At 40.4% G+C, this 25,680-nt stretch overlaps 2 protein-coding genes across 2 annotated transcripts in view; one reads left to right on the top strand and one right to left on the bottom strand.

Annotated features, from left to right (window-relative positions):
* Positions 1-1,756: 1,756 nt before the first annotated feature.
* On the bottom strand, positions 1,757-13,125 carry PDE12 (phosphodiesterase 12). The gene is made up of 3 exons (XM_079795394.1): positions 11,674-13,125; positions 10,146-10,224; positions 1,757-9,624 (listed from the first exon to the last, which is right to left on the bottom strand). Exons 1-3 carry the CDS (start codon positions 12,967-12,969, stop codon positions 9,182-9,184), a joined length of 1,818 nt encoding a protein of 605 aa, XP_079651520.1. The 5' UTR covers positions 12,970-13,125; the 3' UTR covers positions 1,757-9,181.
* A 10,121-nt stretch (positions 13,126-23,246) lies between these two features.
* Positions 23,247-25,680, top strand: part of DNAH12 (dynein axonemal heavy chain 12) — a gene marked incomplete at both ends in the record, with an annotated part of 220,130 nt that continues 217,696 nt past the window's right edge. The window contains one exon of the mRNA XM_079795396.1: positions 23,247-23,416. Within this exon, the coding sequence (XP_079651522.1) occupies positions 23,247-23,416 (170 nt within the window). The remainder of the gene's footprint in view (positions 23,417-25,680) is intronic.

Raw genomic sequence — 25,680 nt, 5'->3', positions numbered from 1 at the left:
GGGGGGGGGAGGGGGGACTGAAGTGTGCGGGAGCAAAGAATTTTCAGTAACCACCAGAGGCTTGTCCCGATGACAGCAACCAGTGCCCCGCCTTGGTCTGGCACCACCGCTCATCTGCTCCACCATCCTGCTGCGGCCGACACCTGCTATGTCCCATGCTCTGCTGCCTGCTGCCGATGCCTGCCATGTTCTGTGCGCACCCCCTGGTGGTCAGCACACGTCATAGCAACCGGTTGTTAGATTGTTTGGTTCCACCATTTCAGTCTATTTGCATATTAGTGTTTTATAAATATAGATTAGATTTCACTTGTGAGATCATGTGATATTTGTCTTTCTCTGACTGGTTTATTTTACTCAGGATAATATTCTCCAGGTCCATTCATGCTGTCGCAAAGGGCAAGACATCCTTTTTTACAGCTGCATAGTATTCCGTTGTGTAAATGTACTACAGCTTTTTTATCCACTCATCTACTGATGGCACTTGGGTTGTTTCCAGATCTTGGCTATTATAAATAACTAGAGGCCCAGTGCACGAAATTCGTGCACGAGGGGGGGTCCCTCAGCCCAGCCTGCACCGTCTCCAATCTGGGACCCATTGAGGGATGTCCGACTGCCCATTTAGGCCCGATCCTGGTGGGATCGGGCCTAAATGGGCAGTCGGACATCTCTCTCACAATCCAGGACTGCTGGCTCCCAACTGCTCACCTGCCTGCCTTCCTGATTGCCCCTAACCACTTCTGCCTGCCAGCCTGATCACCCCCTAACCACTCCCCTACCAGCCTGATTGATGCATAATTGCTCCCCTGCCAGCCTATTTGCCCCTAACTGCCCTCCCCTGCAGGCCTGGTCACCCATAACTGCCCTCCCCTGCTGGCCATCTTGTGTCCACATGGGGGAAGGATCTCTGACCACATGGGGGCAGCCATCTTGTGTGTTGGAGTGATGGTCAATCTGCATATTACTCTTTTATTAGATAGGATGCTTTGAACAGAGGTGCATGTATTCTTTCTGATTGGTGTTTTTGGCTTTTTTTTTAAATATGTTTTATTGATTTTTTACAGAGAAGAAGGGAGAGGGATAGAGTTAGAAACATTGATGAGAGAGAAACATCGATCAGCTGCCTCCTGCACACCCTCTATTGGGGATGTGCCCGCAGCCAAGGTACATGCCCTTGACCGGAATCGAACCTGGTACACTTCAGTCCCCAGGCCGACGCTCTATCCACTGAGCCAAACCGGTCAGGGCTGTTTTTGGCTTAAGATATCTTCCTAGAAGTGGGATCACGGGGTCAAATGGTAGGTCCATTTTTAATTTTTTGAGTAAATTCCATACTGGTTTCCATAGTAGCTACACCAATCTGTATTCCCACCAGCAGGGTACTAGTGTTGCCTTTTCTCCACATCCTCGCCAGCAATTTTTATTGATTGATGGTAACCATTCTGGCAGGTGTGAGGTAATATCTCATTGTAGTTTTAGTTTGCATCTCTCTGATGATTAATGACGTTGAGCATTTTTTCACGTCTCTATTGGCCATCTGCATGTCCACAATTCAGTTTTTAAAATGAGCTCCAAAGATATACAACTGGCCAATAAGCACACAAAAAAGATGCTGAACATCATTAGCCATCAGGGAAATGCAAATTAAAACCATAGTGAAGTGCTGCTTCATATAAAGATAGCTGTAATCAAAAAGTGATGTGGAAAAACTTGAAACTTCATACATTGCTGGTGGGAATGCAAAATGGTGCAGCTGCTTTGGATAATAAGTGTGGCAGTTCCTTAAAAGGTTAAACATTTTCCATATGGTCCAGAAATTCTACTTTTAAATATATGTCCAAGAGAAATGAAAACATGTCCAATCAAAAACTTGTATACAAATGTACAGCTTTATTCATAGAAGCCAAAAAGTAGAAGCAATCCAAATATCCATCAATTGATAAATTGATGAGTATGGGGTTTCTTTTTGGGGCCAATCCTTGCCAATTCAGTTGACCTGCAGGGGCAAAAAGTCCTTAAAGAGAAAATAGATCAATTTTGGATTGAAAAGCCAAAGCATCATGGGGTTCTTTCATTTAGAAGAAAAAGGACAAGCCAGGATGCAAAAAGCCAGATTTCTTTAGGTATGTAATAAACAGTAATGTAAGAATGTTATTTGCAATACTTAAACATTCTATAGCTTCAGAAATAGTCTTTGGTTTGATATCCTTTAAAACGATATACTTCACTCAGATTTTCTGAGGAAGGGCCAGCTTTTTCTGAATAAATGTATCTCTGGATACTCCATTTCTTCAAATTATTCCACAGGGGAAATAGAGATTATAGGCAATACTTTAAAAAGTCTGTATATTGGTCATCCAATATAAGAAAGCCAACTAAATAAAGGCTATGCAATTCCCTACTAAACCATTTTCAATTATAGAACAAAATGAGATGAAATCAGCAAAAATGCAAACTAGGAATATTTTAATACAGTAACATTCTAGGATATCATTAAAGTGAGTACTGGGCAAAATGGATTGCGTTATATAAACCCTTTGACATACAATCAATGCAAAATGAACAGAAGGTAGAGATGATTCAGTTTGAAAATTGAGGATATTTTTCCATTGATTTTTAGAGAGTGGAAGAAAGAGGGAAAGACAAAGAAATATTGATGTGAGAGAAACATATCGATTGGTTGCCTCCTGCACAAGCCCCGACCAGGGCCGGGGAGAAGCCTGCAATCAAGGTTCGGGCCCTTGACTGGAATTGAACCCAGGACCCTTTGGTCCGCAGGCTGACGCTCTATCCACTAAGCAAAACTGGCTAGGACTGAACATGGATTTTGATAAAGTAGTTTGTTAGCAGCATGAATCCATCTGTTAATTACTAGTTATATTGAGGGATTGCAGCCAACTGAACGAAAAGATTTAGTATTTTTAAGGTCTGCAATTTAAAGACTATCATTTATATATAAAATGTTAATTTTTAACACTTGGCTTCCATATGATTCAATACACTGAAGATGGCTAACAACAAAATATTTTTTCCATATTATACTTTTTTGGTTTTCTTTTTACGCTTTGAACAAGTAGAATTTATTATAGAAGTACAAGGTTCAATATTGGGAAATCTATAAGAGAAATCATTTCCATTAACAAATTAAAAAAAGAAAATATGTGATCACCACTAATAGACTTGTCATGATTAAACCACATCCTGAAAATTGTGAAAATTCTAAGTATTAAAAAAATAAAAAAAAAAAATCCTCAAATAAAAAATATCTAAATGATAAAGGACGAGTTAGCAAAAAAGAATAAAAATAATTCCAAAGCCACTTCCATTAAAATCATGACCAAAGCATGAGTCTGCAATCACTATAATTCAACAAATAATAGCATAGCAATAAAATAAAATGATCGGTATAAATATTGGGAAAGAGATAAATTCTCTCTCCTTTATTGCTAAAGACTCAAGTGAAATCTATAAACTAAAATTGAAAAAAAACAACAATAATACACTATTCTAATTATCCAGGGAGCCTGGTAATATAGCTGGCTATAAAAATACAAAAAGTTCTGAATTGCAAATAATTAGCTTGCAATAAAATGGAAAAAAATATTCTATTCACAATATAACACATTTTTACATGGCAAACAAGAAATAAAAACAGCTATGATAGCTGTTTGTCCTATATAAATAGAATTTAAAGCAGCCCAGTTGGCGTGGCTCAGTGGGTGAGTATCGACCTATGAACCCAGAGGTCATGGTTGGATTCCTGGTATGGGCACATGCCCGGATTGTGGGCTCATTCCCCACTGTGGAGCTATGGGCATGCAGGAGGCAGCGATCAATGGTTCTCTCTCATTGCTGATGTTTCTATTTCTCCCTCTCCCTTCCTCTCTAAAACCAATAAAAATATATTTTTAAAAATAGAATTTAAAGCAAAAACCATAATAGAAAAAGGACTTGTATACTGATAAGTTAATCCTGAAATAGAACATATTATAATTTTTAAAAATTATTTTTTTATTGATTTTAGAGAGGAAAGGAAGAGATAAAAACATCTTGAGAATCATTGACCAGCTGCCCCTGCACGCCCCCTACTGGGGATGGAGCCGGCAACCTGGCAAGTGCTCTGACCAGGAATCAAACCATGACCTCCTGGTTCATAGGTCGTCGCTCAACCAACTGAGCCACAACAGCCGGGCATAGTATAATTTTGAGAGTCATATTAGTTCAATATGGGTTTTTTTTTTAAAGTTTATCTTGAATTTAAGATTTCTTTTCAAAATGTAAGGTTTTTAAAAAAGTGTAGTCTGTTTTTATGATTATGTATTACAACTTGGTAAGGTATGTTCAGCCATAGACAGCTGTTTTCTCAGGAATTAGTATTCAGGCATTCATGCCATCTGCTGCTACTCTGTACCTAAATTGGGATTTTAAGAGTGGTGGGTAACAGTGGAACCTGGCTAAAGCATTTAAAAGCCAACATTAGTAAGCAAATTTATTCTCTGAAATCACTGAAGTAGACTTACTTTTTTTGTTGTTTTTATCATAGACTTCTAGTTCTAATTTATTTATACTCCAGGGCTTTGGGGTTGTGTGTGTGTGTGTGTGTGTGTGTGATGTTTCTCTCCCCAAATCTTTTTAAAAGAAGCAACAAGACTGACCTTTCTAGCTTGACACAAGCTTGTAAAAGTAGGAATTGCTGAAGATGAGGAGTTCTCTGGAAAAAATATAGGGGGTTGTATAATCCATTGTGAATAATCTAGTTCATGACTGCAACAACATAACTGATCGGACTAAGCAAGTTTAAAATGCATTGGTAGAGATGCCACCTCACATCCACTTCCATGACTAAATTTTTTAAAATGTAAAATAAGTTGGTGAGGATATGGAGAAATTGAAACTCATACATTGCTGGTGGGAATGTAAAATTGTGTGGCCACTGTGGAAAACATTTTGGTAGCTTCTCAAAAAGTTAAGCGCAATATCCACATGGCCCTGCAACCACTCTTAGTTATATAACTGAAAGAATTGAAAACATGCCCAGACAAAACTTGTACACAAATGTTCACAGCAGCATTATTCACAAAATGCCCAAAAGGTGGACACAAGCCAAATGTCCATTTGGATAAAGAAAATGTGGCATAACCATACAATGGAATATTATTCAGCCGTACAAAGGAATGAAGTGCTGACACAACATGGGTTAGCCTTAAAAACTTTGTGCTAAGTAAAAGAAACCAGACACAAAAGGTCACATATTATATGATTCCATTTATATGAAATATCCAGAATAGGGAAATCCATTGAGACAGAAAGCAGATTAGTAGTTGCCAAGACTGGAGGGGTAGGAAGTGACTGCTTAATGGATAAGGGGTTCCCTTTAGAGGTGATGAAACTGTTTTGGAACTAGAGATGATGGTTGTACCACATCATGAATATACTAAATGAAATGGAATCACATTAAAATGGTTGGTTTTATATGAATTTCACTTCAATTAAAAGAAATGCTTTTGCCTGGCTGTGGTGGTTCAGTGATTAAGTGTTGACCTATGAATCAGGTCACAGATTCCCAGTTGGGGCCCAGGCTTAATCCCCAGTGGGGAGGTGGAGGGGGGGTGAGGGGGAGGTGCAGAAGGCAGCCGATCAATGATTATCTCTGTCTCCCTCTCCCTTTCTGAAATCAATAAAAATATATATTTTTAAAATGCTTTGGTACTGTCATCTCAGAATGTATTGTTATTCTAAAGTTAGTACTTCAAAAGCCACCCCAAAACAGCTCTAATACCTTTAATAAGTTAAAGCATGGACCTTCACATAAAGCGAGGCTTTATGCATTGGAATATTACCCAAATCAGTTAAAGCTCTTGAATTGTTTCATCTCCCAAATGAAATCTAGATAGCATTTCCTTCTAGTACTATATTGAACAAAATATTAAAAATTTTAAAACAAAATGTTTTTGGCCCTAGCTGGTTTGGCTCAGTGGATAGAGTTGGCCTGCAGACTGAAGGGTCCCGGGTTTGATTTTGGTCAAGGGCACATGCCCAGGTTTCAGGCTTTATCCCCAGTAGGGGACATGCAGGAGGCAGCCAATCAATAATTGTCTCATCATTGATGTTTCTATCTCTCCCTCTCGCTTCCTCTCTGAAATCCAATAAAATATATATATTTTTAAATGTTTTGGGATGTTTAGAAAACCAGTGTTGACTCTAATTTTTTAGAGGAAAGATTTTCCCTATTGAGTTGCCATGTGGGACTTGTGATAAACTAGTAGTGCAAACTTTTACCCTTCAATATGTATGTGTTTTGGTTTTGTCTCAAACTAGTTTGTAGGCAACTTCTGCCTGTATTTCATAGCTGGAGAATATGAGATCTAAAGGTGTCACTTTACACCAGGGAGCTCTTACCACAGTAGTATTCTTTGGAACCTCTCTCTCTTGTATTATGTTCCTCAGAGATCTACCTCCAGTCTGAAATCACCACATTCTGATGATAATCAGGTCTTAATTCTCTCAGAAAAGTCTTCACCCAGTGAAATTCTTGGAAATTTGAAACAGATATTAGTATTCAGAATTTTAAAGAACGTTACATTATAGCCAGGAATGATGTTTGCTAATGAATTATGAATTACCAGTGTATACTAAAGTGGCAACTGTGCAAAAGTTCAGTAACAGGATGTGTCCTATATATTCTTAGTTATTTATAATCAATATAAAATTTTAGATTGTTTCATTCCTACAGCAAGAACTAATGACATCTGGTTTGGCTAACTGGCTTGGCTAAGTGGATAGAGCGTTGGCCTACGGACTGAAAGGTCCCAGGTTTGATTCCAGTCAAGGGCATGTGCCTTGGTTTTGGGCACATCCCCAGTAGGGAGGTGTGCAGGAGGCAGCTGATTGATGTTTCTCTCTCATTGATGTTTCTGACTCCCTGTCCCTTTCCCTTCCTCTCTGTAAAAAATCAATAAAATATATATATTTTAAAAAAGAACTAATGACATCTTAAAATGTGGTTCACCATAGTTTGTTACTTTCCATATTTTATTAAAATTAAATGTACTAAAAATCCAAATATAATTGAAAAATTCAGTCACAAAGATGGCTTTAAACACAAACATTTCTGAATGATGCTTTATTCTAACTGGAATACAAGGAAATTTTGGTATGATATTTATTGTTTTCTTAGTGTTCCCTACCTTTGGACTCCCAATCATACTAACCTATCTGTATACTGAAGATTTAATCAGAGTATGGGCACTTTATAATATTCTATATTCAAATATTCTGAAATGCTTATATATTATCTGATCACACTGTTTAGTCAGCAAATAAAAAATTTAAAGATTCCAGATGTGGAATGTTTTATAAGTGTTTAGAGTTTTTCTGACCAGAGTTCAATTTAGCTAGCCATGTTGTTAATATAGGACCTATATGTTTTTCTCTTGGGCATGAGTATATCATGTTATAATTTTTCTTTCAAAGTGTTTCTCAACTTTTTGCTTAGAAGCTTTTTGTTTTCTCTCAAGTTATTGTAAGACCCTGTCAACATATTTGTTTGAAGGGAGACCAAAACCAAATTTTAAAAAGAAAAGTTTTTTCCAAAAGAATCAGGTTCTGGCTTTAATATTTATGTATTTGTAAACTGATGTTAAAATGCTCTCAAAAATGTTATTTAGGAAAGCACAATTTGGTAACATCAATTTTTCATTTATAGCTTTTTGTAAAAAAGATCCTTAATTTTCCCCCTCAAGTACTTTTAAGTACTTCAAAGTTCAATCTAAAGTGCATGTAAAACCTTCTCATTCTCAAACTTACTAAACTAAGAGTTAAAAATACAATGGATAGTGAGCAGAATATGAAAGTATGGGCTACTTTATCAAGAGTAAAGTTCTCATAGTGTTGGGTTTAAGATGAAGGAAATGAAAGAATTTGGAACAAAGGCTCTCACAACTGTGGAAAGAGCTCTTCTTGAAATGGATGGGATTTTAATATCTAAGCTGGAAATTAAATGCAGAAATGAGATAATATTACAGTTTTCCCAAACATCAAAAAAACAACAGCTAAAGCATTACAGATTAGGTATGGTGATAATTGAGTTAGAAAAGCTTGGTTACCACACTAGGCCAGATACCATTCAGTAAAACTGTAATTTCTAATTTTAGAAAGTTTGGCTTTATATTAAAATTTTTTTTACAGTATATAAATTATATATATAATGTTTACCTGCAACTCAAATTGTAATGCTCAAGCCTATAAAAGGATGTTTATTTCAAGACCCTCAAAAGCCGCAGTGCTCCCTTTTCTATTTATAAACCAACAATTTCAAAAATACTTCTAACATAGAAATGCTCAATAGTTCATCCAAAATTTAAAGCCCACATCAGTAAGTAGTTTCTCATAATGTATTGTGCTGTATTTTCTAATATCACATGGTCACATTCTGTTAATTTATGAACACTTTTCATGGGCAAGAGTACTTAAAGGGATAAAGTTTACTTTGTTGCTATTCACTTTGAATATTAAATTGTGCTTGCATCCTAAAAGTTAAAATGAGCTGCAGTAAAAAATATATGAATATGTTCATTTGTACCATATTTAGTTGTACTAACAGCTAAAATCCCAAAAATAAGAGAATGAAACTGTTAATTGAAAAATGAAAGATGAGAAGCAATAACAATATTTTAATCTTTTGTTAAAGTTCTCAAGTTGTATTAAATTGCTAACCAAACTGAGGTAGAGGTAAGCCCTAATGTTATTCCTCTCACATATCAGAACTTAGGCCTCTCACTTTAACTTGTATGCATTCCCCCCTAATTATATAAACATGATTCAATTGGAAATGTTATGATAGAAAAATTATAGCATCATTCAAATGGTATTTTACAAAATTCTTAATAGCGAGGCTAAAAAAAAAAAAGTATTTATAAAATGTACACAATAATTCAATGTTCCCTGCCAGTCATAAATATATTTGTTTTTCCTCCAAGTGTCGGGGGGTGGGGGGGGAGGGGAAGAATACAGAAACTATATTATGCAAAGATGATGAAGTCATGTAATGAAGACATTAAAACAACTAGTAGGGTAAGAACTAAGAACCTAGTGTCTAGTTTTCCTCTTTGAAGGTTACACATAAACTTTGATTCATATTAAATATCTCTTATTAAAGCAGACTTAAATTCCATTAAACACAAATCTATTTCCATTTTAAATCACATACAAGTGCTATGTGATCCGAGGGATGAGAAACACTAGGTAAGGCCTGGTGGGTGGTAACTTCTTCATGACTAGGTAGTGGAATCACCTGTTCAACCTCTAAAGCATTTAAGTCAATGAAAATGTAATCCAGACATCCATGAAAGCCACCAACATAATTTGTGTAAGCAGGTTCACCACAAGCACTTTTCAGTTTCAAGAAATGGGTAAGAGACATGTTGCATCGTTCCTCTTCCCCATAGGAAGCCCAGTCTTCATGATCCTCTGGAATGTTGCCATTGATGACAAAATGATACATTCCTGTTGATGGGGTACTATTAAAGTCCCCACAAAATATAACTGGTATGCCAGGATACAGATCACATGAGACATGTCTAATGTGAGCCAAGGCTACTGCTATTTGAATGAGACGAATGTACCCACCTATGAATATAAAAAACATTAATGTAAGTACCTTTTAAAGTTGCCTTTAAGTTAAAACAAACAAAACAAAGCAAAGAAAGAAACTCACAAACTACAGCATTTGTGTGACATTCAAGATGTGTATTTGTGTGTGTGAGTGTGTGGGATTAGATAGAGGTGGTCAAAAGGTACAAACTTTCAGTTATAAGATAACTAAGTACCGAGGATTTAATGTACAACATGAGTATAGTTAACACTGCTGTATGGATATTTGAGAGTTACTAAGAGAATAAATCCTGAAAATTCTCATCACAAGAAAAATAAAACACCACCTTTTTTTGGTATCTATATAAGCTTGTTGTGGTAATCGTTTTGCAATGTATGCAAATCAAGTCATTATGTTGTACACCTTAAACTTGTATAGTACTGTATGTCAATTATATCTCAATAAAACTTTAAGAAAAAAATATATTTGTGTAAAACAGCTTTATTGACCTTAAGTTACCATGTTTAAGTCACTTGTGAAAACCAATAAAACATACCTTTGGGATGCCAGTAGAGATGGGTATTAGCAACACATATCTTTTTAGAAGAGTCCTTTGTAGACTGAAGAACAGAAACCTAAAACATACAGAAAGTGTCAAGACTTCAGTTGTTATCTGACAATCTCCTGAATGTTTTTTTTTTTATCTAAGACTATATGATGAAATAACATTTTATTCTATATCCTTCCCATACTGATGAAGTATAATCATAACTGTGAAATTTAACTTTTGTTAAAAGTTGTTTGGTTGTGTTTTTTTAAAATATATTTTATTGATTTTTTACAGAGAGGAAGGGAGAGGGATAGAGAGCCAGAAACATCGATGAGAGAGAAACATCGACCAGCTGCCTCCCGCATACCCCCTACCGGGGATGTGCCCGCAACCAATGTACATGCCCTTGACCGGAATCGAACCTGGGACCCTTGAGTCCGCAGGCCGACGCTCTATCCACTGAGCCAAACCGGTTTCGGCTGTTTGTTTGTTTTTTAAATTGATTTTAAGGAGAGAGAGGAGGAAGACGGAGGGGTAGGGAGGAAACAAAACACATTGATCTGTTGTTCCACTTATTCATTCATTGGTTGATTCCTGTTGGTGCCCTGACAGGTTGGAGCCCAAAACTTTAGCCTATCAGGATGACACTAATCAACTGAGCTACCCTGCCAGGGCTAAAAGTTTTTGAATAGAGTAGTGTCTCCTTATCCATGGGAGATATATTCTAAGATCCTCAGTGGATGCCTGAGACCACAAAAAGTACCAAACCCTATATATACACTATGTTTTCCTATACACATATACCTATGATAAAGTTTAATTTATAAATTAGGCACAGTAAGAGATTAACAATAACTAATAATAAAACAGAATATAACACTGCATATACTGTAATAAAAGTAATGTGAACTCGCTCAAAATATCGTATTGTACTCCACGTGAGGAATGAAGTGAGGTGAAGAGGTAGGCAGTGCTAACAGTGTGAGGGTTACTTGAACATGAGTATTGTGACAGTCCATCTGATGCCCAGGACAGCTACCCAGGACTAATGAACTTGGTTAAGTAAACTTGGCCATTTCCCCATTTACAAAATAGGAAGGCTGATATCTAAATAATGGGAATAGCAGGATTACTATGAACCAAAAATTAAAATAATAGCTAGTATTTATGGAGCACTTTGTAAAACATGTCAGACACTAAAGTACGTTAGAAATGTGTCCGAACAGTTCTTGGCAAGTAGTAAGAAAATATTAGCTATTACCATTATTCTTGTAGTTAGCATGTGTCTCTCCCACTAGGTTATAAGCACTAATAAAGTCCCTGTTTGTGTTGTTCAAGGCAACCTGCGGCATGCTCAATAAGTACTTGCTCAATGAACGAATGACGGTTAACCTTTGTGCTGTAGATACAAGAGCAAACACCTTTCAGTAAAATCTGGATGGTTTTACTCAATTAGAAGCAACCCCACCCACACCCCCTTTCCAGGACCCTAAAAATGGATGAGTATGTAAAGAGACTGGCGGAGCTACTTCACCTGAAGGACGGATGATCTCTGGAACACCCTCTCCTGGGCCGCTGGGTTCAAAACTAATTTCTCCAGCAGTTCTTTGTGAAGTGGGTCGGACTGCAGGGCTTCATGGAAAGAAATGTCATGCTGGCTAAGGAGGCTGAACTTGGACTTTCGGTAGAAAGTAGCTAGGCCTTCCTGCTGCTTGATTCGAAACACGCCCTCCAGCCCAAAGGCCTCGAGGGCCGGCACCAAGCTGTCGGTGAACACGCCGCGGTCAACCTCCTGCAAACAGATGAGGTCGGCGTTGTAGCCGGTGAGTTCCTTCTGGATGAGGTTCTGACGGTAGTCGAGCTCCAGGGCGTAAGGGGCGCAGTACGGGTACAGGACGGTCCGCGAAAACTCAGTCTGGGCGTACGTGTCGGCGAGGATGTTGTAGGAGACAGTGCGGATGAGAGCGTCGTCCGTCACCTTCTTAGTGTAGAGATGCCGGTGATCAAAGGTGCAAGTGCCGGGCCCCGCCTCCACTAGACACACACTTTCCAACTCCCGGCTGGGTCCGAAGCGCTGCCCATTGCCCGGGGTGCAATGAAGCTTGAGACGTAGCCCGATGTCGGCATTAGACGGGGTGTAGACGCGCTCGTCCACACCCGTGTTCGTCCAACTCGTATTAGGCGAGGAGGGAGACAATGAGGAGGGGGCCCCGCCCTCAGGCTCTGCCGATCCCGGTTTGGCTTCCCTGTACCAGCGGAAGAGGGAGCCGGCGGGATCCCCAAACTCGAGGCTGAGCTTGGGGCAAACCGGGAAGCCGGCCATGATGTACCGTGGCAACTGCAGCTCGGTGAAGGCGGGCGGGTTGCGCTCCACCTTGTACTTGACATCGCCGATCTGCAGCACCGCACCGTCCTGCCAGGCATCCACATTGAGCACATCTTCAGCCACGGCCTCCTCCCGGTAGTACAGCTTCACCACGGGCTCGCAGGCCGCAGCCTGCTCGGACCCAGGCCCCGCACAGGCTCCGCCGCCGCTTGCGTTTGGCCGGTTCTTTCGGCTCTTCTTGGCCGCGGCCGCTTTAGCGTGGCCTTTAAGGGCGTTGGTGGCGATCCGGCTGAGGACTCGACCCAGCGGCTCGCTTTGGTCGCGCTGCATGTTCTTGTGGCTGCCATCGGCCAACGAGAACGACAGGCTCAGCTTAGGCTCGGAGGGCACACAGCGCACCACGGCGCGCTCCATCGAGCCCACCACCGGCTCCGCCCGACTGTGTCTCTCCACGGCCGCGCGGACCCCACGAAATGCGGCGCGGGCGCCTGGGAGCCTCCACATGAACCTGGTGGCCCAGCGGCAGACACAATAAGCGGCCGCTAAGCCTCAGGTGTTAACAGAGCTGCTGCCGCCACCCGCTCGTGGACTCATTCAGTCCCGCAACTTCCGGCCGGTGAGGAGAGGGCGGACGTGCTCCTGCCAAGCACTTTCGCCAGGGCCGCTCACGAGCTCCTTTCTTTCCGTAGCCACGTCTGTCTCTGATAGCTCCAAGATTAATTTTTATCTTCAAGTTGAATCATAAAGAGGGGGAAATGAAGGAAATGTAGAAGCGCCAAAGGGAAATATTAGACTCCATGGTTTTATCGAAAGTGCAGTTAGAGGATGGAAGGAAAGGTGCACCACGCCGGAAGTGGCTGGGCGGTGTCACGCGTTCGCCTTGCTATAGGAGGAGGTGCCTCGCCTGAGCCGTTACCGCCGGCTTTCCGGCTTTCCGTTCTCGCCGTCTGGGGCTGAACTGCGCGAGAGCGAGGGAGCTCCGCCCGGAAAGTCGGTCGGGCTCCGGGCGCGGCCAGCGTTGCTCAGTCTTCTCCACTGCGTTCCCGACGCCGCTCGTCCTCTTCCGAGGTGTGGCGGGTTCGCCTCAGGCCGGGCCAGCGCCGACGCGCGGAGCCGAGCTTTGTGGTAGTTAATAACAGTGAACAATACGTAGTAAGTTCTCATTTAGTGAGCGATGACTTTGCTAAAAATGTCTTCTTCAGATGTGAGGCCCAAGAGATGTTACCTGTTCAAGGTCACACAGACATTGCTGAGTAAATGACAGGAGACTGGGAATAGCCAGTGAGGAGGGAGAACTGAGTGTAGCTTCACTGAAAGCCTAAGGAAGAAAGTATTTCACGAAACAGTGATTTTTTTGTGTTTAATATAATTGTTATTCTGTGACTAATTCAATGGGGGGCAGGGGAGAAGAAGCCCTTGAAAATTCAAAGAGCCAATTGAGAAGTCTTTTCTGAACAAATGATCTATTTGTATATACTACCTTAGTCTACAAGTAGGATGTTTATTGGGTGTTTAATAATAAACCATACCTTTCCCCCTGGCTTACCATGAGGAAAATAAACTGTTTGAACTATGTTCTAAAGGAGGCTGAATTTTGCAGCCATTGGAAATTTCTGTTCCTGCCCTCCCCGGCCCCCATGGGTGACTGGATACTGACGATATATGTAGTCCAGGGTTACAATATAGGGATAAAAGTCAATACATTACATCAACTGGCCGACCTAAGGAGGAAAGAAAATAAGTCTTAGTACTCCAGTTTATAGCACCCACATGTAGCAATATTAACATGGCATTTTTCTTGTCCCCAGCAATTTCCTTCATACAACTTTGCACAACTCAATCTTAAATCAACTTACTTAAAGATAAACACCCAATTAGAAAATGTAACTTTTCCTTTAAGCAAGCTGATCTAATTTATTCCCGTAGCAGTATTAATCTTGGTTTTGAGACAGATGTCTTGAAGTATCATAGTTATTTCTTTTAGTTTTTTTTTAATTTTTTGAAAGATTAAAATATACCTATAGTGAAAAAGTAATCTTTCTACCCCTGACACATATGCATACACAAATATTTATGAACATATACCCTTCCACTTTTTTACACAAATAGGATTGTATTATAACCATAGTTCAGTACCTTTCGCTATCTTTTGTCAATTCTTTCAAGAGAAAGTACCTGAAAATGTTCCGAAAGTGCCACAACTTGCCATAGAAAGTTTAATTTGAAAATAATACATAATAAATGGTGTGTTTGAAGCTATATATATATATTTACAAGGCTAAATTATAACATAATTATATACATAATAAGTATAATTTAAATTTGAGACTGAAAGACTGAACCAATACTATGCTTTCCCTGATACCAAAGGAGAAGGGGCTAATAGAAATCTATATTCATCCATTTTCAGTCCTTACCATGAAACACAATCTAACTTTCAGTAATCAAAAGTTAGGGTTGATGAGGTTATTCTTTTACTTGCACATATATCTGCAAAGATTAGTGTATGCAGACTAGTTTCTTGTGATTGCCTTCACTTTGGTTAATAACGTCATGAATATACTTCTATCTTTTTTTACTTAAGGTCAACGTGATACTGTAGTTTTGAGTGATAGCACACAGAAATTGTGAGTAGTACCTGCTGATATCACTTCAGGGTAATCTTCCTAATATATTAAAAATTTAATAGCCGGCTGGTGTGGTTTAGTGATTGAGCTTCGACCCATGAACCAGGAGGTCACAGTTTGATTCCTGGTCAGGGTATATGTGCAGGTTGTGGGCTCAGTCCCCAGTGGGGGGCTTGTGGGAGGCCCCTGATTGATTATTTTCTCTCTCTCTCTCTCTCTCTCTCTCTCTCTCTCTCTCTCTCTCTCTCATCAATAAAAACATATCTTTTAAAAATGTCCTAGCCAGTTTGTCACAGTGGATAGAGCGTTGGCCCTCGGACTGAAGGGTCCCGGTTTCAACCCCTGTAACCTCAGTTACAGGCTCAATCGCTGGCAATGGTTGGTTGGGACAGGTGTGGGAGGCAATCAATCAATGGGTCTCTCTCACATCAGTGTTTCTCTGTCTCTGTTTCTCCCCTCCCTTTCACTCTCTCTAAAAATCAAAGGAAAAATATCCTTGGATGAGGATTAACAAAAAGAAATTAATAATTTTCATTTGCTTTTAAAATTTTTAGTTGTTTATTGACTTAGAGAGAGGAATGGAGAGAGAGAACGAGAAGCATGGCCCTGACCGGAGATCAAAACCACTGAGCTACTTGCTCTATTTGCTTTATATTTAAGGGACCAAACTCTTCTATTTATTTCTTTAAAAAATTTTTAAGTTTTCCAGTTTTATGATGATATAGTGACATATAAAATTGTATTAGTCCAAGGTATATAATGATTAGTTATATATATAAACAGGTATTACCACAATAAGTTTAGTTAACATCCATCACTTCACAGGTAAAATTTTTTACCTTTTTATTGTGAGAGAACTCTTAAGATCTACTCTCTTAGAAACGTTTAAATATACAGTACAGTTTATTAACATTAGTACCATACTACGTATACATTACATCTTACAACTTGATTATTTTATAACTGGAACTTCTTATTATATTTTTATTTTTTGAGAACCAACAGCATAATCAGCTATCATCCTATCTAATAATAGAGTAACATGTAAATTACCATCACTCCGCTACGCCCACGATTGGGCGGCGGGAGGCTGGGGGGCGGGACTTGGGGTGGCCTATCCGGCCATTGAGAGGCACGGATCCGCTGCCACTGAGGTGGGGCTACCCTGCTGTTGAGAGGCGCAGGGGGCGGGACCATCAAAAGTGGGGGAGCTGGGTGCCTGTCTGCTCCGGCACCAGTCCTTTCAGAAGCCTCCACTGAGCCGGAGGCTTCTGAAAGGCCTGGTGCACCAGCGGATAGGCACCCAGCTCCACCGCGAAAAGCAAAAGCGTGTAGGGGACCCTACACGTGCATGATTCAATCATGCACTGGGCCTCTAGTACCTAATAAAATGGTAATATGCAAATTACCATCACTCCGCTACGCCCACGATTGGGCCGTTGGGAGGCTGGGGGCGGGACTCGGGGTGGCCGATTGGGCTGACTCACGAGTCCCCGCCCCCCGTTCCTCCTGCCGTCCCCACTGGCCGGCACTGCGGGAGGACGCATGGGGCCAGCGGAAGGCGCCGGTGGCGGAACTCCGGGTGGCTGATTGCGTGGCTGCCGGCACCAGTTTTCCGCCAGCAGCAGTTTTCCTCTGGCCACCCGCCGACCAGAGCGCCTCCAGCCATCTCCATCGGCCACCCAGAGTTCCTCCACCGGCGGCACTGGAGGAACTCAGGGTGGCCGATCGCGCTGGCGGGAGGCGTTCCGATCGGCGGGTGGCCAGAGGAAATGGAGCTGGAGGAACTCTGATCGCGCTGGCGGCCAGAGGAAACGGCACTGGAGGAACTCGGGGTGGCGATCGCGCTGGAGGCCAGAGGAAACGGCGCTCCGATCAGCGGGTAGCCAGAGAGAAACTGGTGCTGGCGGAAAACTGGTGCCAGCAGCCAGGTGAAGGAAGGTCTTTTGCACGAAACTTCGTGCAACGGGCTTCTAGTTTTATTATGTTTAGTTTGGTTAGATTACTGTAAACTTAATAGATTAGGCACAAGCAAATCATTAAAATGACATTACTGAATATGAAGGAATTTCTTACTTTTGACCACCTTCAACCATTTCTTGCACTCCCCTGCCCTGCCACCTTCCCCTTCCTCTGGCAACCACCAATCTGTTTGTTTTTGTTGTTGTTTTTTTTTGTATTTATGAATTCAGTTTCTTTCTTTAAAAAAATGTTTTTATTGATTTAAGTGAGAGAGGAAGGAAAGGGAGAGAAACATCAATGTAAGAGAGAAACATTGACCGGTTGCCTCCCATAAGTGCCCTGACCAGGGATTGAACCCAAAATCTAAGTATGTGTCCTGACTGGGAATCAAACCTGCAACCTTTTGGTGTATGGGACGATGCTCTAACTAACTGAGCCACCACCCAAGATGGATTTCTTTATTTGTTATGGCTGAATAATATTCTGTCTAACTGTATCTATATATTTTGCATTGTCTTTATCTATGTATCAATAAGTGCTTAAACTTAGGTTGTTTTCATGTCTTGGCTATTATAAATAATGCTACAATTAACATGCAGGTGCAGAGATCTTTTTGAGATGGTGATTTCATTTTCTTTGTATATATACCCAGAAGTAGAATTGTTGGATCATATAATAGTTCTATTTTTAATTTTTTGAGGAACCTGTATACTGTTTTCCATTGTGGTTGCACCACTTTACACTCCCACCAACTATTCTATTTCTTTCTTATATTTTACTATATTTCATATTAAATATAACTGGTGATTGTATAATTTATAATGATGACGTATATCATATAATACTATACTGTATTGCATTGTATACATAATATATGAAATAGCTATATCATTTAGTATAAGGTATAATGTTAGTATATAACAACAATCAAAAATTAGTTTGAAAAAATTCAATCAAAGAACTTAGGTGAAACCTGTCACAGTTTAGCTCCATTAAGAACTCTTAAACATATGAACTCATTTATTTTTCCTGTAATCCCCTTTTTAATTTTGAAATAAACAATGCATAGTATAAAACATAGTATCTTCAATTTTTCTATTAAAAAGTAGATGAGCCCTAGCTGGTTTGGCTCAGTGGATAGAGCTTTGGCCTGTGGACTAAGGGGTCCCAGGTTCGATTCTGGCCAGGAACACATGCCCAGGTTGTGGGCTTGATCCCTCCCCCAGTAGGGGGCGTACATGAGGCAGCCAATCAGTGATTCTCATTGATCTTTCTATCTCTCTATCCCTTTCCCTTCCTCTCTGAAATCAATAAAAATATTTTTTAAAAAAGAAGTAGATGAAACTTTTTGTGTAGTATTAGAGAATCACATTTTGGTGTCATATCCATAAGTGCTCTCATAAATAATCTGCTCTTATAAATAATATTTCTAACCCTTAAACTTGGAAATAGAGCTTTTAAGGAAGGATTTTTAAGCCTCAAATTAAATATCTTTAGTTAGTTAACATATTTCTTCTTTCCTTCAAAGCAAAAGATTTATTAAAATTCCAGCTGCCTCTTTTACAGACATTGATAAATTAATACTAAAATTTATATGGAAATGCAAAGGACCTAGAATATTAAGAAGTACTTCCTTTTTTTCTTTTTATTAAATATATTAGGGTGACACTGGTTAACAAAATTATACAGGTTTCAGTCGCACAATTCCACAACACATCATCTGTACACTCTATTATGTGTTCATCACCCCAAGTCAAGTCTCCTATCACCGTTTATCCCCCCTATAACCTCCTCCACCTCCTCCTACCTCCATTCCCTCAAATTACTTCTTATAAAAGAACAAAGTTTAAGCACTAATACTATCCACTTTTAAAACTATAGCCATCGCTACACTAATCAGGACAGTGTGATCTATAAAGATAGACATAAAGATCAGTGTCCAGAAATTATGGCCAATTTATTTTTTTTCAACAACAATGCAAAGGCAGTTCAGTGAGGGAAAGAACAATTTTCAACAAATAGTGCTGGAACAATTATATATGTATGCAAAAGAAAAAAAAAAGAACTTGAATCCACACCTCTCACCACATATATATATTAACTCTAACTGGATCATAAACCAAAGTATAAAACCTAAAACTAGAAGAAAACAGAAAATCTTTGCTGGTAGGAATGTAAAATCTTTCAGACACTTTGAAAAACAGTTTGATAGTGTCTTAAAAGGTTAAACACAGACTTACCATTCAACCCAGCAATTCTACTCTAGGCTTTTATTGATGAGAAATGAAAATGCATGTTCACCCAAAGATTTGTACACAAATGTTTATGGCAGGATTATTCATAATAGCCCCAAACTGAAGCACTCCAGATGTCCATCAACTGGTGAATGGATAAACAAATGTGATATGTTCTTATAATGGAAGACTATCCTATATAATAAGAGAGGAATATGCTAATTATCCATTACTCCGTAAGGAGTAATGACCGACCGTGTAAGGACTGGATCATGGATCTGCAGGAGGCAGCGAACTACAAGCGGGTGGCGGCGGAGAGCTACAGGAGGGGGCAGGGCAGCAAGCAAGTAGAAGGTGGAGAGCTACAGGAGGGGCAGGGCAGCAAGCTATGAGGGAGGGGGGAGGGGAGCTACAGGAGGGTGGCAGCGACCTACTGGCACATGGATTCCTGTGCAGGGCTACTAGTTCAGCAATAAAAAGGAATGAACTTCATGCATGAGCCTCAAACAAATTATTAAGTGAAAGAAGCCAGACAAAAATCTACATAATATATGATTTCATTTATATGAAATGTTCAAAAATTGCAAGTCTCTATAGACCAAAAGCAAAACAGTGGTTGCTTGGAGCTGGAGATGGAAGTAGGGATTGAGTGAATATGAGCCCAAGGGAACTTTTAAAAAAATATTTTTATTGATTTCAGAGAGGAAGGGAGAGGGAGATATAAACATCAATGATGAGAGAGAATCATTGATCAGGTGCTCCTTACTGGGTACTGAGCTCGAAACCTAGACTTGTGCCCTGGCAGGGAATAGAACTGTGGACCCCTGGTTCATGGCTTGACGCTCAACCAGTGAGCCACACTGGCTGGACCCAAGGAAAATTTTCGCAAAAATGGAAATATTTTAGAACCGGACCTTGGTAATGATGGTACAATTATATAAACTTCCTAAAAATAATTGAATTGTATACTTTAAAATGGTGAATTTTAGAGTATGTAAATTATGCCTACATAAATTATGCTGTTAAAACAGGTATGCATTGTATTAGAGTTTAATGAGGGAAGCAGAACCAGTAGATTACATATGTCTTCTATATGTATCCATATGTATGTATGTGTATATATTTGCATATATATGTGTGTGTATGTATGTATATATATATACATACATACACACACATATATATGAATGAATTTATTATAAGGAATTAGCTTTTGCAATTGTAGAGGCTAGTTAGGCAAGTCCAACGTCTGTAGGGCAGGCTGTTGGGAAGGGAAAATCCAGAGAGGGCGAGTGATTGTAGACTTCTGTTTGGAGTCAGACTCCTTGAATGCCTAAGCCTTTGTGTGTGTGTGTGTGTGTGTGTGTGTGTGTGTGTGTGTGTGTGTGAATCCTCACCCAAGGATATTTTTTTCCATTGATTTTTGGAAAGAGTCTAAGGGAGAGGGGAAGAGAGAGAGAAATATCTATGTGAGACACATCGATTGGTTGCCTCCCTCACACACCTCGACTGGGGTAGGGATAGAATCTGTAACCCAGGTACCTGCTCTTGACTAGGAATCGAACCTATAGCCCTTTGGTGTGCCAGCCGACGCTCTAACCACTGAGCAAGCAACACTGTCCAGAGCTAAGTCTTTTTAAAAGGACTTACACGGATTGAGTCAGGCCCACCTAAATCTCCTTATTTATTAGGGACTTGAATTATATCTGCAAAAATCTCTTCACAGCACTATTAGATTAGTGTTTGATTAAATAACTGGGAGAAGATGCATCTAGTCTAGGATATAAAAGACTGCTGTTCTCCCTTTAGTCTTTGTAAGGATATGTCAAAGAACCATCACATACAAATATTTTGTTTTCTACAGAAAGATAGATTGCTTTTACAAGCTACAAGTATACTACTCACTCTCAGCTCCAGCACTGGGACAGCGGCTTGCGGGGGATACAGGTACCGTATTTTCCGGCGTATAAGACCCCCGACTTTTGAGAAGATTTTCCTGGGTTAAAAAGTCGTCTTATATGGAAAATACGGCACTTAATTTGTTTGTTCGCTCACTCAGATAACATTTTTATTTATTTTAAGCTATTTTTTATTTAAAAATTTTAATGTTGACATAATTACAGGTGTCCTCCTTTTCCCCACCCTTTGTCCACCTGTACCCTCCCTTAGCCTTCATCAAACTATTGTCTTGTGCCCATGGGGTTTGCAAATATGTTCTTTAGCTAATCCCTTTATCTTCTTTATCCAGTCACTCCCATAGAGGACTTATTGTGTGCCAGCCACAACAGTACTGTAGCCTATACTATGGTGACTGGCAAATAGATGCTCAAATACTAGTATTTGTTGAATGAATAGGCCATCAATACACCCCCAGGACTTATTTTACCCCATTTATTTGTGCACATAGTATTTAAGCTATTATCCTTAAGATGGAATATCCATTGTGCAGCCTCAAATAGCAAAGTTTCACATTTCTGATTCCAAGCAGACTCTTAAAATTTACACATCTTAATCTTTTTTTTTTTGCCAATGATTTCCTGAAGAAAAAGTGCTATATAAATAAATACCAAATATAGAAACAAGATAAATTATATTGCTGATTAGTTACAATATTTATAGAGAAGTTACTATGGGGACACTTGAACACTCGATCCTCAATTGAAGCGAGTGTTTACATCTATTTTCTAACAGATCTAAATATCCAGTCTTGCCATTTTCCACAGTTTGAAGATTCTGATTCCCTGGACTCCTTCCAAAGGAAGACAGGTTAAAAAAAAATCTCATTCAACCACCCTCCATTTACTTGAGTAATGAATTATTGTTGTGGCAGGTAGTCCTAATCTGTCGCAGCTCAGCAACTGCCTCTCCAGGCAACCTTTACCCAATCTCTCCAACTGCGAGGGACAGTTTCTATGGCGACTGACAACTTTGTATCTGTGGCAGGTTACTGCCTACCTCGGCAGGCAGTGGGGCGTCAGTGGGGTTCCTGAAGTTTCGCCAGGAGAGCAGCTCACTGAACGTTTCCCTCTTATTTGCGCAGCTGAGAAGTAGTGAACAAGAGACAGGTACTTATTTGTCTTCAGCTTTTCACCCCTCTCTAAAGCCAAGAGATCACCAAATAGATGCCTGCAGAAATACTTTCTTTTTCATGGCAGGAATCTCCAAATTCTGTGGGAATCCGCGGTAAATGCAGTTGGTATCACAGTTAATTGTCCAGCATTTACTTTTGCTTTATTATAATATCACTTTCTAGGAAGGTAGCAAAACTAAGATACGACATTGATATTTAAATATTAGTGATATTAAATTGGTTTGGGGGGAGAGAGATTATACCTCAACAACTGGATTTGTTGTGATTTGCATCTTAGGGAAAATTTGAACAGAAAATTTTAGAACTGTAATTTCATCCTTGAGGAAACTGAAGCCCTAACCTGGAAGTGATTTTTTTCATTTTTTCATAGCAAGTGGATGGTTAAAACTCTAACAGGAATCCCTGCCCATTTATTTCAACTGCCATTCTTGTTTTCTTTTACTGTGTGTGTGTGTGTGTGTGTGTGTGTGTGTGTGTGTGTGTGTGTTGGTAAGAGTACATTTATTTGGTAGAAAATGTAATTTTCTACAGAGGTAGAAAAAGTAATTCCTGGAAGAAATGGGCTGAGGAAACAAGTTACAGAGGTAAAGGAAGGGCCCGTGGAGCTTGGGAGTGAGGAAGCTGATGGTAATGTGCCTGTGACGAGGAGGGGGTAGAGAAAGGCACCAGCGTGTTCCGGGAGGGAGAGTGCCTCAACTGCCATGAAGACGAATACCATACTTGGAAGGAAGATATAAAAAGGCCTAGAATTTTGGGTATTGATATATAAGGTATGTTATCAATATATAGAGGCTAGTTTTTACAATAATGGCTTTATGGACTTTTTCTCCTCAGATTATAGAGTATTTTAATCTTTAGGAGACCAAGATGTCAGATCCAAACAAAGCTGCCATTGCAGCAGAAAAGGAGGCTCTGAACTTGAAGTTACCTCCCATTGTTCATCCTCCTGAAGACATAGGTGTGGATACACCAACACAAAGTAAGCTTCTGAAGTATAGAAGATCCAAGGAGCAAAAGAAGACAATTAACCAGTTAGTGTAAGTAGCATATTAGTAAATAATTCTTGTTTAGAATTCAAGTGAAATGATTTTGTGTTCATTTATATATATAAAAGGCTAAGCAACCATCCGACCGGCTGGTAGGTATGATGCACACTGACCACCAGGGGGCAGGATCAACGCAAGAGCTGCAGTGACTTGGCAGTGGTGGTTCTCAGGTGGCGCATCATGGAACCAGAGAGGAGGGAGCCCGATTCCGGGGTGTGTCACCCGAGAACTGCCTTCTTGCAATCCAGGACCTCTCAAGGGGAGGTCCGACATCCCGTCGGAGAGCCAGTTTTGGCCCGATCCCCACAGGCAAGGCCGAGGGACCCCACCTGCCAGAGGGACCCCCACTCACTCCACGCACGCACTTCGAGCCACAGCACCACCCCAGGTGCGGCAGCCCGGGGAGGGACGGTGGGAGTTTGGCTCCAGAGTGTGTCTGGCCTATCTCGCCCAGTCCCACTTCACCGGCCTCCTTCTAATTAATTTTCTTTCAATATGCATGAATCCATGCACTGGGGCACTAGTATTTTCATAAAAAGCTTTATACACCCATGCTTAACCCTTTGCACTCGCTTGCTTTTTTCTCGATTCCTTTATTCTAATGCTAACCGTGTCGAGTCACACTCGACATCCGACATCTGAGTGTAAAAGGTTAATCTACTGTTGTATAAATTTTGTATTTTCATTTCATTGTGAAGCTCTTTTATGTCAGTAAGTATACTTCCATCACATCATATTTAATGACTGTTTTCCATTGTTATCTTTACACCACAAAGTATATAATCAATCCTCTCTGGACATTTTGCAGTGCTGTGATAAATATCCCAGTAGCTAATTTCTTACACACACCTTTATATCTAATTTCTTACACACACCTTAGAAACAAGGTATACATTTTTCATATATTGCCAAATTGCCCTGGGAAGTGTGAATTTTCATTTCTGTCAGCAATGAATTGAAGAGCATCCTCTTTCCCATACCATTGCCAACATTGGGTATTAGTGTTTTATCATCTTTGGTAAAAAAGGGGAAATAAAGTCTCCTTGATATTGTACTTGCTCTTCCCTAATTAGTATTGGGATAGAACTTTTTTCATACTTTTGGGAGTATTTGGATTAGTTCTTTGTGAACTCTATCATGTCCATGGACCATTTTTCTTTCAGGGCTTATTATACAGTTACTAGTGGCCTAGTGCACGAATTCGTGCACCTTGAAAGGAACTGTGGGCCATGAGGCTGCAGTAGGCACATGGGAAGGTCTTGGCCCATCCTCTGCACCCCTGCCCAGCCCCTCCCACCATGGCCCTGGTCCCGTCTGCTGGTAGCCCGCTCCCGCTGCTGCCATTCCCATGTGCTGACGGCATTGGCCCCGCTCACACCTGCTGACAGCGCGGAGCGATTGCGGCTGGCGCCAGCAGTGGGTGTGAGTGGCGGCTGCTGCCCTGATCACCCCTCAGGACCAGGGGGAGGTGGAGAAGCCCTCAGGGGTGATCAAGGCTGGCAGCCGCTGCTTGCACCTGCTGATGGCGCTGAGCAATCAGGACCAGTGCTGGGCACCTGCTGCAGGTGCCGGCAGGTGTGAGTGCCAGGTGGGATCGCGGTGCGCAGAAGCAAAGAATTTTCAGGAACCACTAGAGGCTCATCCTGATGACAGCAACCAGCACCCTGCCTTGGTCTGGTGCCCCCACTCACCTGCTCGACCATCCCACTGTGGCCGATGCCCGCCATGTTCCATGCATGCCCCCTGCTGGTCAGTGCATGTCATAGTGACCGGATGTTCGGTTGTTTTGCCATTCGGTCTATTTGCATATTAGCCTTTTATTATATAGGATCATTTACCAAAATAATTGGTCAAATATATTTCTCCCAATTTTTCATTTGTTTTTAATTTTTAAGTTTTTTAATTTCCAAGAACTTTAAATGTTTCCTTTTTTATTTCTGTCCTTGACATCATCTTTATAAAAGAATCCCTTTCTACTTCAAGGTTATAAAAATACCTAAATTTTTGCCCTGGCCCATGTGGCTCAGTTGATTGGAGCCTCCTCCCATATACCAGAAGGTGGTGGGTTCAATTCCTAGTTGGGGCATATGCCTAGGTTGCGGGTTTGATCTCCACAGCCAATCTGTGTTCTTCTGGTGTTTCTCTTTCTCATTGATGTTTCTCTCTTTCTCTCTCTGCCTTCCTCTAAAATCAAATTAAAAATATCTAAATTTTCTTCTTGTACCTCAAAGTACTAGTATTTTCCATATTAAAAT

Source organism: Cnephaeus nilssonii (genome assembly GCF_951640355.1).
Source record: "Cnephaeus nilssonii genome assembly, chromosome: 17".
NCBI classification, from domain to species: Eukaryota; Metazoa; Chordata; class Mammalia; order Chiroptera; family Vespertilionidae; genus Cnephaeus; species Cnephaeus nilssonii.
The sequence above is the reverse complement of the archived record's forward strand: the minus strand, read 5'-3'. Positions and strand labels throughout refer to the sequence as shown.